This window comes from Abramis brama, assembly GCF_963993115.1.
Source record: "Abramis brama genome assembly, chromosome: 17".
NCBI classification, from domain to species: Eukaryota; Metazoa; Chordata; class Actinopteri; order Cypriniformes; family Leuciscidae; genus Abramis; species Abramis brama.
The window spans coordinates 5,945,183-5,960,274 of NC_139979.1; the positions used below are offsets into that span (position 1 = coordinate 5,945,183).

A 15,092-nucleotide genomic window follows, 5' to 3' on the forward strand; every position below is an offset into this window, starting at 1 on the left:
ATACAACATAATGGTATCTTTTTATTGTTTGTTTACATTTTTAGGTGTCAACCTAGAGTACATATAAACATAATCTGACAAAACGTCAAAGAATACATCAAATTAAACTTGACTATAAAAAAAAGGACTACAGTCTGCTAATTCTGGTCACCCTGACATAAAATTTGTCTATCTATGACCTAACAAGTACGTACCATGGATTTAAAAAATAAAGAAATAAAAACACACACAATACATTCATTATCATTCACTGATGAAATGAGCTTCACATAAGGACTAAATGCCTCATGTTTTTATTCAGGTAGAATGATCTGCATGTAATCTGTATTGGACCTGATAAATGTTCAGGGACTCGTTTCTGTCATCTTTAAATATATTTCTGTTGCAGTCGTTCGAGTTACAATAAAAGCCTACTTCCGCCATACAAGAAAAAAAAAAACCATGACATACATACTAAATCCTATTTCTGAGATAAAAAGTCATAATTATGACGTATTTCATCATTTCAATTTATGTCAATTTCAATTTGTCATAATTATGAGTTCATTCACTTTTTTATGTCAATTTCTGTCATAATTATGAGAAAATGTTATTTGATTTTTGATTTTTTTTAATCAAAATTATAACTGTCAAAATAATGATTTTTCATGTCATAATAATGACAAAAAGCATGTTGTTTTTTCTTTTGTTGCAGAAATAGGCTTCCATATATAAGTTACAGTGATTTTAACAGGGTTAAAAGTTTTAAGAACAGTCTTATATTCATTTAAATCCACTCTCTCAATAGCATATCTTGACAAACTTCTAATTTATGTTGTTAATCGTTAAAAAAATGATCTCTTGATGTTTAAAGATGGGGATTATCTGCATTGTTTATGTTTTATTTGCCATCCATCATGAACCATTTGAATGATATGCTTACTATTAAAGGAATATTCCTAAATTCAGTACAAGATAAGGTCAATCGACCACATTTGTGATCGAGATTACAGTGAAGCATTTACAATGGAAGTAACGGTCAACAATTTTGAGCTGTAAAGCTGTTTAAATCATTTTTACAGTTGTTAAATATGGCTATACTATTGAAATAGCGAGCATTTTAACACTTCACTTCCATTGTAAATGTAACCGGACCTTTTTTTAAGGAGGGACAAGAGGAAATTAATGTTTGTGATAATCAACATTATGCCATAATTGCTGCCGACTGAACTCGTACTGAACCATATTTCTTTAATGACTATTTTTAGAGGAGAACTCATTTCCCTGTCGTTAAAATATTACAATTATTGATGTGACCGCATGAAAAAAAAGCTTTCCTGAAATTGTACATTTTGACCATTATGTGATGGTGATGATTAGCTTATACATTACAAATCATGATAATAAAGTTCAAGGCATTCTAAAGGCGTTTTCTAACAGTATTCAAAATATAGGAGACACTGTAAAAGAAACTAAAGAGATTTAACAGTATAATCTCAGAGTGAAGCTGCTGTGTAGCTCAACCTGGATTTGCTCGCTGTGGTTTTCTTCTCGAGACACCCACCTGCTCATTGATGCTTTCACACCTCTGCTCGTAACCATGCAAACCTTAATGATGCGTCTTGATGTCTCTAGCCCTTTCCCCTTTCTCTATCTCACACAGTCTCAGTACACACTCACATTTCCCCATTCAACCAGGTACTGGACTTTTCCGTCCGCCGTCACGCGTCTGGCCAGGATCCGGACGGCGTCGCCTCCCCCCCATCCCATGGCCGTGGGCCCCCCCATGCCGACTGTGCTGGGGTAGGGTGGCACGTCACGCAGGAAGAGAGAAGGGCAGCTTTCATACCGCTGTCCGGGTGGGTGACCCGAGGACGGAGAGAATGGAAGGCAGGGGGCTGGAAGTCGACAAGGGTCCTCTGCACTGAACAGAACAATTACACAGACATGCAAAAAGTACTCAATTTGAAAGAACAGTTCAGCCAAAATCTAAATTATATATATAATTGTTTTCTCAAAGGGAATTTGGAAAGCATCCTTATACAGATATTTTCTGTACAACAACAGTTTACAGCAAAAAAAACAACAATGTATTTTCCAATAAAAATATCTAAGCATTCTTAAATCAAGATACACTTACTTGAGAAGCAAAATTACTTCAGATATTAAGTCTTGTTTTATGACAAATGTATCAAAATTAAGTGAGTTTATGCTTAAAACAAGAAAAAATATCAGTCAGTAGGGTAAGAAAAATAAACTTAAAGGGTAACTCTCGCCAAATTGCAACCTAGGCTATTTTTGTTAATCTACCCGAGTCAAACTTTCGTTTAAAAGCATAATTAGAATGGAAACGCCACTTTTAAGTTTGACCGTATTTCCGTTTTCGGTCAAAATGCTTTTTGAATTGGAGTGCATGGAGCACTTCTATGATGGCATCAAAAATCGCTATTTTTAAAACACTAAGAAGGCTCGACACAACATGAAACTTTGCTGGAAGTATCACCAGGGGCTCTACACATGAACTCCAGCATTGAGAACATTGTTTGAGTTGGGTTTTTCATTTGTCCTGTTGTCGTCAGAAACTGAACGAGGATCTGTTTACTGTATCCAGCGTAAACCGTGTCAGTGATTATAATGGGAAGAAAATGATTTGCATTTGCATTATTTGAAAATGATTTGCATTTGATGCGACGCTACGCTTACATGTAGGCAAATGTCAGTCCTTAAAGGGTTAGTTCACCCCCGAAAATGAAAATTATCCCATAATTTACTCACCCTCAAGCCATGCTAGGTGTTTATGACTTTCTTCTTTCAGCCAATCAGAGTTATATTTAATAATATCCTGGCTCTTTCAAGCTTTATAATGGCATTGAATGGTACCATTTTGGCCAAAAAAAGTGCATCCCTCCATCATAAAAGTAATCCATACAGCTCCAGGAGGTTAATAAAGATCTTCTGAAGCGAAGCGATGTGTTTTTGTAAGAAAAATATCCATATTTACAACTTTATAAACTGTAATTACTTCGATGGTATGGCCACGTAGTCAGGAGCGAGGAAGAGTCAAAAACGAAGAGGGCCCTACATTTCAACCCTGAAGGAAAAGACCCCGAGGAAGACCAAAGAAGCGATGGATGGATTGGATAAAGGAAGACATGAAACATGAAAATGCCGCCCCCAAAGATGCCCTCGATCGGAAGAAATGGAGAGCAACCTGCCGAAAAGCACACCCCGCATTACGACGGGACAAACGCTAGGAGAGTGAGAGAGTAACAGCCGTCTGTGCGTTCACGAGAGAGTCGAGTTCCAAGAGAAGAGTGACCTCTGACCCGACGCATGACGCATGTAGGACGCCAGCGCAGCGTAAGCTGAGGTGAGAGTAGACGCCTCTCGCGGTTCAAACAAATAAGGCTGAGTTTCAAACAATCTCAAGCTCCTCTGACATTTCTCTTTAAAAAATCTCGTTTTAGACTTCTAATTCGTGACTGGGGTTTTGATTTGCTGTTTCCTCGACACTTCCGTGTTTGTCAGTACATCATGCATCGGGTCAGAGGTCATTCTTCCGCCGGAACTAGACTTGTGGACGGCCGTTGCCGGAAGCCTGTGAATATAAGAACTATTCCTTTAAGCGCCTGAACACCAGTGGGCGGGGCCTGTGGTGTGATGATGTATATCTATTCGTCAATGTATTGCTCTGGAGGCTGTCATTCCCAAATGCATTTGCCCGTATGACGTTGCAGATCCCGCAATATCAAAACGAGCCATTTTTAGGGCTTGATTAAATAAATTCTTGTTTTTAATGAGGAGGATGGATCATGGACCTCTTATATGTCAATAGATCAAGGCAAATTTGATTTCTTATGTCATGACCCCTTTAAGCATGAACTCACTTAAAGGACAAGTTCGGTATTTTACACTTAAAGCCCTGTTTTCAGATCGTTTCTGATGAAATAGAACGGTTAAGATTGAAATTTGGACACATGCTGCTGTCCCGAGAATTTTCGGTTCCTGTGGTAGCACCCCCCCACCTCCACAATGGCTGCATAGGTGCACTGGAACAATCCTTCCTAAAACGCATTAAACTTTCGTTTACAAAGACGTGAAACTCACCGAGTGGTCAGGGGTGTTCACTGGTATGATCACACAAAAATCGCTGCAAAAGATGGGGGGGGGGGGGGGGGGGGGGGGTGCTACCACAGAAACCGAAAATTCTCGGGCCAGCAGCATGTGTCCAAATTTCAATCTTAACCGTTCTATTTCATCAGAAACGATCTGAAGACAGGGCTTTAAGTGTAAAATACCGAACTTGTCCTTTAATACTGATAAATTTTACAGAACACAAGACTTTTTCTCAAGTAATTTTCCTACCCAAGTAAATGTATCTTGATTTAAGAATTATTAGATATTTGCATTGGAAAAAAGACAAAAATACTAAGAAATATAAACACTGTTGCTGTGTTATTATGGTGGTCCTTTTTGGAGCTTGATACCTGCTGATAAGCTTGAATAAAGCCTACCACTACCGGTTTGGAACGTCATGAGCTCAGTAAATCATTTTCATTTTCAGAATGACAGTAGCATTAAATTCATCTCTAATTGACTTCAGTGTACAGACCTGTAATGATGCAGAGTTCTAGACAGGTCCTGAGATCCGTTGTATGAAGGGTGATAGAGCGCAAACATTCTCTTGGGAGGTGAACTGTAATACATAAAGACTTTTTTTAATAAATTAAACAGAGATTATGGTTCATAGCATGAAAGCTTGTTACCGCTGTGGAATAAAAAAAGGTAATTGCGACTTTTTATCTCACAACTCAGACTTTTTTCTTGCAATTCTGAGAAACAAAAAACTCAGAATTGTGAGATATAAACCTGTATGTCTCAAATGCAAATTGATAACTCGCAATTCTGAGGAAAAAAGTCAGAATTGTGAGATAAAAAGTCGCAATTGGTCTACCTATTTCATTTTTTTATTCCGTGGCAGAAACAAGCTTCCATATCTGAAAATGTTATGGTTTTTCATTTTAACACGCTACTAACCCCAAACTCATCTCTTCCTCTGGTTTTCTGGGGTTATACAGGCTTGTTCCATCAGCATAACCGTGGCAACATGGCACTAGGTCAATAGCGTTTGTCGCAACTCCTGGTGGACAAGTCTAAAATGACATGATCAACTGTTATAAATAATAAACATGATCAGTTTAAAAGGCATATTCACCAGGATATTCTTCAAAAAATCACTTTTTGTGTTCTAAGGAATAAATAGTCGTATGTATATACTATGGAAGCTTGTTTCCGCCATGGAATAAAAAATAAAAAAGGGAATTTTTATCTCACTATTCTGACTTTTTTTCTCGCAATTGCGTGATATAGTCGCAATTGCGTATTATAAAGTCAGAATTGTGATATATAAAGTCACAATTGTGTGTTATAACGTCGGAATTGTAAAATGTAAAGTTACAATTGCGTGTTATAAAGTCGGAATTGTGATAAAGTCAGAATTACAAGATATAAAGTCGCAATTGAGAGTTATAAAGTCAGAATTGTGATAAAGTCAGAATTGCATGTTATAAAATCAGAATTGCGATAAAGTCAGAATTAGGAGATATAAAGTCGCAATTGTGAGTTTTAAAGTCAGAATTGCGATAGTCAGAATTGCCTGATATAAAGACACAATTGTGAGAGAAAAATAAATCGTGAATGTCAGATAAAAAGTCACAATTATCTTTTTTTATTTTAAATTATTCTGTGGTGGATACAAGCTTCCATGATAAAATAATTAAGATAAAACATACAGCTGAAAATATTTGACTGATATTATTTTATAACTGAGGTTCATTGTAACTTTAAATAAGACTGCAAATGTCATAAATGCAGAAATGCATTTATTCATGTCGCCTGTATGCCTGTGGACTCTTGTTATTATTTATGATGATTATAAAAAAATTGAGACGCCTCTCCAACAGAATGGTTTCTTGTTCATAAGTGCTGGAAAGCACAAAAGAAAATTAGACTTTCAAATGATATTAGGTGATTTCTGCCCATAGTCTTAAGATTTATGGCTGTGTTAGCCGTGTAATACAGCACACAGTGGGGGAGAAGCGATGGTGCCGTGTGACACAAGTGTGAGGATGAACTCGTACACATACTGAATCTAAATGACTGCATTATTCTGTGGTACATTACATATCATACCAAAGTCAACTGACAATAGCAGTTTGATACAGCAGCTCAAAACTAGAGATAGCATTAGTGCCCGATCACTTGGAAATGATGGTAATGAACAATCACATTAACTAGATGAGGTTTGGCTAGTTAGCTATGGCTGTTAGTTAGCCCTTATTGGTAGATGTCCTTACAAAAACAATCTGCATGCAAAAAGCATTATTCTCCATTGAGAACCATTTAAAAATAAGTGTGTATTATGACAATTTTCTTTTTTTTTTGCTAGCAACATATTAATACATATAAATAATTTAAATGGTGCTTGCCACACTAAAGGAAATTGTGGTAAAATAAAATAAAATAAAATAAAATAAAATAAAATAAAATAAAATAAAATAAATGGTATTTTGAAATACATATTTTTATGAAATGAAATAAAAACAAAAAACAAAAGTAAATGCAAAACATTAACACAAATGGTATTTTAAAATAGATTTTTTTAATGAAAGATGTATGAGGAAAACAAAGTAACTGGACTACCTGTGCAGTGCAAAATAAAATAAAAAGAAATAAAAAGAAATGGGACAAAACAAGATAAAAAAAAAGCAATTGCAAAACAATAACATTTATTTTTTATTTTTTATATGGATTAGGGAAAAAAGCTGGACAACCTGTGCAATGCAAAACAACAACAACAAAATAAAGCTAAACAAGATAAAAAAATTAAAAAATAAAAAATAAAAAAATAAAAAAATAAAAAAATAAAAAAATAAAATAAAATAAAATGACTCCTACCCAAAACTTGTATATGAACTGATAAAAACATAACATCAAAATGTAATTTTTTTTGCACACTTACCTAGTGGAATAAGAAAAATTGTTGTCTTACAGTACAAGTCCTAGTTTTTTAACAAACCCTTCTCAAAATGGATGCATGCAATCATTGTGTCTTTGTGTACATGTATTTTATGGCTACTTGCAAGGCTAGACAGACCTTGTTGATTCAGTGTTGCATGTTGCAAAAAACAAGTCAAATGAATATGAAGAGAAAAACAAACCCAAAAGGGGATGCTGGGTGTCTTTCATGAATGAGAAAGTCTCAGTACTAATGCAGGGGGGCTTGGCCTCTGCCAGACATCTTTTGATCGCTGCTGTTTAAGGCAGACGCACTGACCTGTGTCTCAGTGACCCGACGCTTTGATTTACGGGCCTCCGGACCCACCGCTCTCCGCTGGCAGGACAGTGACGTGGGGCTGGAGCAAAGACGACAACTGATTTTTGAGCTTGGCAAACATGGTCACAAAAAACAGTCAATAATTATTTAAAATATTAAATATTATATTAAAATTTGTCATTTAAAATATCAATTATTTACATATATTATACTGATGGTGTTTTGGTGTCCTGCTTTTGAGCTTGGCAAACATGGTCACATAAAATGGTCAATAATAATAAAAAATGTAAAATTGTATTAATTATTAAACATTTATTTAAAATATTAAATATAATATTAAAATATAAATTATTAAGAAATATATATGGTTCATATTGGTGGCGTTTTTGTGTCCTGTTTTTGAGCTTGGCAAACACTGCCACAAAAAAACAGTCAATAATTATTTAAAACATTAAATATTATATTAAAATGTGTCATTTAAAATATCAATTATTAAAAATATATCAAAATGATGGTGTTTTTGTGTTCTGTTTTTTTAGCTCGGCAAACATGGTTACATAAAACAGCCAATAATAATTAAAAATATTAAAATTATATTAATTGTTAAACAATATTTCATACTGGTGATGTTTTTGCATCCTGTTTTTGAGCTTGGCAACCATGGTCACAAAAAAACAAACAGTAATTATTTAAAATATTAAGAATAAATAGAATATTATAAATATTGTTATAATATAAATTATAAAAAAATATATAAATCACACTGGTGGTGTTTTTGTGTCCCGTTTTTTGAACTTGGCAAACATGATCACAAAAAACAGCCTAAAGTTTATTTTAAAAATGTGACTTTTGTGTTTTTCATGTTTAGGAAATCATGAAGGTGAGTAAAATAATAACAGGGAAAATTATTTTCATTCCTTCAAAGTTAATTCTGCCTTGTGTTAAAGACAACTTACGGGGTTTTATTGTTACTATTTTGTAAAGTCTCCATAATCTTTTAAATAAAATTAAAAGACATTTTGTTTTCGGCTTGTCATTAATCCCTCTTTCCTTTTCAACCCTTCCCGTCTTATCAACTTGTGTTCATTCTGGTACTGTACGTGATTTATCCATTGTATTGAATTATCCAACAGAAAAAATAAATTCCTTTACCACATTTCTATCTTACTGATATCCTGTTTTACTCAGAAATACATCAGATTACAGAAGTAAAATAGTTTGTGCATTTAATGTTGAAAAGAGCTTGATGTGCTCCTGCCTCTGACCTTCTCCTGTGGGTGATGTTGATTGGCTGTTCGGCGATGAAAGGAGATTGGTCCGATGACAGAGGGGGAGGAGCACGAACTTGGAGACCGAAGAGACACTTCTTCTTCTTTATTTCCTTCCCCGAGACAAACCTTTACGACAGATCAAAATCACATTGGATTGGTATTCAACTGCTGTTCTTCAGGGCTCGCTGACAGATTTTTATTTGTTCCTGGGCGTCTCACACTCGCCAACTAAAACATCTGATTCAGTTAATGAAGTGCTAGCATTTGAGCGGCATCATCCACAAACCTTGACAGAAGGAAAATGGAAATGGGCTTTGAATTATTTATTTTGAAAGACAGAACCACCTTCAGCTATCAAAACACTATTTGTAGAGAGTGAAATAACACATGCAGAGTCACTTATAATGTAAAGCAATTACAGTAATGGTTTTGCAGATATTATTGGAAATATGTGCTATAACCCTATGGGCTGCCACATGGAAATCAAGCAGAACGGCAGTTTTCAGAGTATAATCCGTGTCTCACCTGTCTTTGTGGGAATTTAAAGCATTGAGCAGGTTTTGGCAACGGTCTTGCCTCGGTGTGTCCGACAGCTGAGGGACCAAAATATAGAGTCGAATGAAAGGCAGTGTGTAACAAATGCATTTGAAAGGTAAAAGCTCAGATTGACCACAAAGAGAGAGCATTCAAACCTACATTCAAAGTGAATACATTCACAACGTGAAATCAAAATTGACCTTTTTATTTTCTTAAAACCTTGCAAGAAAGCTCTATGAGTGCAGGCTTCTTTCCTGTGTTGATGTATTTCTTATTGAAATGTCGGACCGGGACATATTCAAGTGCGTAATATTAGTCAATATCCTTTATGTCAAAGCCATGAATCACGATGGGCGGGTGGCATTTACAATTTATGGAGGAAAAATCCTTATTTTGGAGAAAACATGAATTTTGCCCAATAAAATTAATATGAATAATATTTTGAATTATCATTTCAGTTTTCCTTTCAGTTTAAGTTTTAGTCATTTTTTAAAAATTGTTTTAAATATATCTTTTTAGCTATCATATATATTTATTTCTATTTGTTTTTTAATTATTTGCTAATGCAATTTTTTTTTTTAAGTTTAAGTTTTGCATCTAATAATTTATTTTATTTCAGCTTGATTGCAATTAATGAAAGAGAATTTTAATGGTTTTAGTTGACAATAACAATACTGATTTATATTGCTCTGCCTCTGAAACGACTTTTGATCCAGTTTCTTGTAAATAAAATAAGGTCCCGCACAACATTTTTCCTTAATAAATATCCTGTTTCTTTCATAAATATGTCAGAAAGCAAAAGAAAAATGCATTTGGTGTTTCATGTTGACTTTAAATTGTGCTGTGCTATTGACTAGGATATTTTCCTACCGTGCCAAGAAGCAAAGATTCCCAATTTTCATTTGCAAAAGACATGATTTCATGATCGAAATCAAAATACTTCCTCTTGCAGCACAAGGAGAGGTGATACAACACCAAATGGGCCAAATCTACCCTGCAATACAACAGAATAAGGTTGTGTTACATTCAGCTCTTCAGATCAGTTCTTGATTCAGAACAGAAGAAGTGCACTTACCAGGTCATTGGAAGCCTCTGGATGGTCTCTAGACCGTTTGTGCACGATGAGCACTGGAACTGATAAAAGCTGAAAGGTGAAGCAGAGACACAGATGAAAAGGTTTAGACAGGATTAGCTTAGCAACCGCATGTGCTTAACAATAGCATCAGCCTCACCGGTCTCCATAGAGAAGAGGTTTGGTCAGGCACTGAGTGCAAGCTTCATGAAACCACTGCCCACAACTCCCACACTGCAACATCTTCAGATTCCACCTGGCAAAAGCAACATGCTTCAGCTTAGACATACACACACTCCTGAAACTAAAATGAACTCACTCTGAACTTGCTTCAATTGTTAGTTGTGCAATTCCTTTTTAAAGAATTGACTTCATACATTTTCTGCAAATACACAGTGCACCCAAAAATATGTATACACTTAAGACACACTTAAAATGTCTGAACGCCACAAGCCAAAATATCAAACCAATTAGCGTCTGCAAACAAATGACGCTAGACCTTTTTCTCAGAACTAATTTTTGCTCAATGCCTTCTAATCAGCGAGTGTTTCTCTGAGTTTTACTGGATGTATGAGATCAGATTTGCTTAGGTTCACAGAGCTGTTCCAGCCGAATAACCACAGGTGTAGGAGTTCATTAAATATAAACATGTTATACTAACATTTCACAAACCTATGTAGACCCCAGATCTACATACATTTCATATAGTTGATTGATGATGAACATGAACCAAAGCAACAACTCACTGCGTGACGGAGCCTATAGAATGCAGTTAGAATGCCTCTAAAATTCAAGATATCAGGGCAAAAATGTCTCATTTATAGGCCTAAATGATATGATATAGTTAAGCACCATCACGAGTAACGATATCACGATATCATGAATATCCCACAAGTGCTGTTTTTATCCCGAACAGCATGAGTGCAAATGTGATATTGATTTTATCTTTTAAATATTACCTATAAAGCCAGAGCAGAATTGCTGTGGGTCTCCGAGCAACACAGGCTCATTTCTGTCCTTTCTGAATGAATCCGTGTTTCGGGTGAATCAATGATTCAATGACCAATTCATAAAGAGAGCCATTAGGTGTGTTTGACTTGAAGCGGTGCTGCCGCTGGTGTACCGCAAAAGCGATTAGATAGCAAACGGCTCTGTATGCTTTCAATTCGCTCTGGTGGTACTTTGATGTCATACACCGATCGGCTTGCACAGCGCCGCTTCGAGTCGAACACACCTGTTCACTTCATTCCTGAATGAATCAGCCGTTTGAACAAATCGAATGAATGAATGACTCAATGACTTTTTACCGCCACCTACTGGCAGTTTTAGTTTCTTATTTAGACTATAAATTATTTTATATTTTGGACATAGTTTGCTCAAAAATGTAAAATCTGTTTATTGACATTTACTCACCATCGTGTTGTTTCAACCCTGTATGACTTTTTTTCTTTTGCGGAACATAAAAGAAGATATTTTGAAGAATTTTGAAGAAAATATCTAAAAAAAAAAAACAACCCAGGTGCAGCTTCTAAAAAAAAGCATGGTCGTTGTAGCCTAAACGTTTATGTGTAATAGTAATAAAAAAAAATTTTTTTTCTAAAGCTACTTTTTGTAATGTCTATTTTATAATTTTCTCATTTAACACAATAATGACTTTAAATTATCTTTTGGGGGATCATTTCTCAGCCTAATTTGATGTGCGATTAATTTGAGATGAATTAATTAATTGGCATTTAATGTAATGTAATCATATAATGTAATCATACAATCGCTTGGTAGCCCTATATTGTATATAAAACAGTTTTGGAATGATATATTGCTTGCTGTTTTTGAAAGCAAGTCGTATGCATTACGTATTTTGTACCGAATGACCGGCTTTATTTGCCAAAATGTCCAGTATAAAATGAATACGAAGACATTTTTGACACATTTTTTTCTTTTCTTTATACTGTCCACACACTACTTTTCAAAATAGTATATACTTAGTATATATAGTATTTACTCGCGCATAGAGTATATACTTGTGCAGTCGCAGTGCACTAATATTCCATTCTTAACATTGTCATAGTCATGTGAGAAAGTTGGACTCACTCTCCTGGTCCAGCACAATAGCAGTAACACTGCTGCTGGTTGGTCAAGTGCTGCGGGTCCCAGTCTAAAGATGACAGCTGATAGGGCAGCCGCACTTTCATGATCTGCATGAGCCGCGCGAAGCGTCCTCTTTTCAACGCTCCCCCTCTCTAGGACAGAACACAGTTCGTCATTACAATGCATCTCACTTCTCCGTGACATGCGCTCTCCTGTCATGCAAGCACATTTAACAGCGATTTCATCTGAAGATTGAATTTGGAGAGGACACACTGAAGGAAGTCATTAATATTTCCTGCTGGGGGGTGTTGGTGAATATGATTTTATCTTAAAATCAGCATGTAAGGCCTGTGAAACGAGCGCGCTGACAGACGGATTAAAGCACAGGCCCATTTAACGCAGCTCTACCACCGACATCACCTGCAGAGTGCTGCAATGTAATAAATACGCAGTCAAGTGCAGTAAGCCATGGATACCCTTTACATCTCAGAGCAAGATTAAAGCCTTGTGTTAGGATGCCATTTGAAATAGACCTTGAATGCCAACGTTGTCCGTGTTTCTAAATATTCACTTCGGGATTTAAGCAAAGTACAACCTTTGTTGCGACTGCAAAGACACATTGGCGACATATCCAGCTACTGGGGTCAACTTCAGGTTCAATGGGTGGTGTATGGCACTCTGGATGATAACCTGGGGAAACAATGGATCAAGGAAAAACTGCAACATATGTAACATATATACTTTATACACAAGGCCTAAAAATAAATATAAGACAAATAAAATGAAAACCAAAACCAAAGATTTAAATCTACTGTCTGTATAATCTACACGAACAGTTTCTATTAGTCGGATTACCGTGGCGACATTTGAGGCAGTTTACGAGAGGTTCTTTAAGAGGCGGAGCATCACAGACACAGCACACATCCTCTCCTCCTGAAGAGACTGAACACAAGAAACAAAACACAGGGTCATTTACTGGACAGACGGCAACTAGATGCTTCAAAATATCTAGCACACACCAACATTTCTTTATTTTGATCTTTACTTTAGATTAACAAAAAGGTCACACTTTATATTAGGTGTCTTTAACTACTATGTAGTTACAACAAAAAATAAGTACAATGTACTTATTGTGTTCACTTTTTCTACTATTGAGGTTGGACATGGGAAAGGTTAGAGACAGGTTTGGTAGGTTTAAGGGTGTGGTAAAGGGTTAGTTCAACCAAAAATAAAAATTCTGTCATTATTACTCACCCTCATGTCGTTCCAAACCCGTAAGACTTTCGTTCATCTTCGGAACACAAATGAAGATCTTTTTGATGAAATCTGAGAGCTTTCTGTCCCTTCATTGACAGCTACGCAACTACCACTTTGACGTTTCAAAAAGTTCAAGAGATTGTAAAACTAATCCATATGAATTTTTTGGAGAGACTCGATCGCTTAATATGATGAACAAATTAAATGTAGGCTTTTGCCGTAATGACGGCAATTGACGCCGTAAATCGATGCGTACGGCCGTCTGCCGGAAGCTAGTTATTTTAGTCGATAAAGTTTTAAATATGGATATTTTTCTTACACAAACTCATCGCTTCACTTCAGAAGGCCTTTATTAACCCCCAGAGCTGTGTAGAGCACTTTAATCATGAATAGATGCACTTTGATGGACTTCCAAAGACTCTTTGGATAATGGGAGCCATTCACTCCCATTATCAAGTTTGGAAGAGCCAGGACATTTTTTAATATAACTCCGATTGTATTCGTCTGAAAGAAGAACGTCATATACACCTAGGATGACTTCAGGGTGAGTAAATCATGGGCTAATTTTCATTTTTGGGTGAACTATTCCTTTAAGGTGTAAATGAAGGCTCAACAGTGTAATTGTAGAAGTAATTACAGAAATGAATTACAGATGTATTTCCATGCATGTATTTTTTAAATATAAGTATAGTGTAAAAATGTACAATATTCATTCAAGTGTTAGTACATAGTAGTTAAAGACACCTAATATAAAGTGGGACCAACAAAAAATACACAAATGAAAAATAGTCCTATATATTAATGCACTACACAGTTTCTCAAATTATATATAATGTAAAAGGTGATGTGAGCCATTTTTTAAATGTTAAAAAAAGCATCCCAATGAGCCTGAGACAGTGTGAGTTTGGGGGCGGGACTATATGTTTGATCGACCAATGGCAGAGAGGAATAGTTTTAGGGAGACTTTTTTTTGTGCAATTCCATATGGGGACATTGTGATTGTGGAAAAAAAATTAAAATTAGAATAAAATTTTAAGTTAAAATAAACATCAATACTTTGTTTTATTAGAATCCTTATTAGTATTTTGTAAATCACTCCTTATTCTTTCATAAGGCGTAATTTCTGATGCTATATCCAGGGTGTATCACAAAATCTGTCTAGAACATGTCGGGTCATATTTAACTCAAGAATAAAAAGAGATATTTAAGAAATGATATTTTTCTTATAGAACAAAAAGCCTATTTTTCACCACGTTTTATTTTAATAGCACATTTTGCATCCAAAATCTTATTATTGTAATGCAAAAATAAATCTCATTCTCATTTCTATAATGAAAAATAAGTAAATTATATATTACAGTATTCAAAGTATTTATACATCATGGCAGTGTTTGTTGTATTCATTTATGTTGATTTGTCTTTAATTTATGTTGATTTATTTGGAAATAAAGTAAAAAAAAGTAATGATTAATGAGACTCACCATTAAAAAAAATAATGAAAATATCTGTTTTTATTTATTTACTTTGGTTTTTGGATGTTTTTACATACTTT

At 35.2% G+C, this 15,092-nt stretch overlaps 1 protein-coding gene across 6 annotated transcripts in view; it reads right to left on the reverse strand.

Moving 5' to 3' along the window:
• phf1 (PHD finger protein 1) overlaps positions 1-15,092 on the reverse strand; it is a 20,846-nt gene continuing 5,754 nt past the window's right edge. For 3 of the 6 annotated variants that reach the window (XM_084088024.1, XM_084088022.1, XM_084088023.1), the window contains exons 4-15: positions 13,139-13,225; positions 12,879-12,973; positions 12,287-12,435; positions 10,356-10,451; positions 10,199-10,267; positions 9,994-10,117; positions 9,112-9,179; positions 8,581-8,712; positions 7,316-7,424; positions 5,017-5,132; positions 4,592-4,675; positions 1,514-1,903 (exon numbers count right to left, since the gene is read on the reverse strand). In XM_084088024.1, the coding sequence (XP_083944150.1) occupies positions 1,645-1,903; positions 4,592-4,675; positions 5,017-5,132; positions 7,316-7,424; positions 8,581-8,712; positions 9,112-9,179; positions 9,994-10,117; positions 10,199-10,267; positions 10,356-10,451; positions 12,287-12,435; positions 12,879-12,973; positions 13,139-13,225 (1,388 nt within the window). In that variant the 3' untranslated portion in view covers positions 1,514-1,644. Of the gene's footprint in view, positions 1,904-4,591; positions 4,676-5,016; positions 5,133-7,315; positions 7,425-8,580; positions 8,713-9,111; positions 9,180-9,993; positions 10,118-10,198; positions 10,268-10,355; positions 10,452-12,286; positions 12,436-12,878; positions 12,974-13,138; positions 13,226-15,092 lie in introns of all 6 variants that reach the window. The other 3 variants (XM_084088025.1, XM_084088026.1, XM_084088027.1) reach the window with 2 other exon arrangements.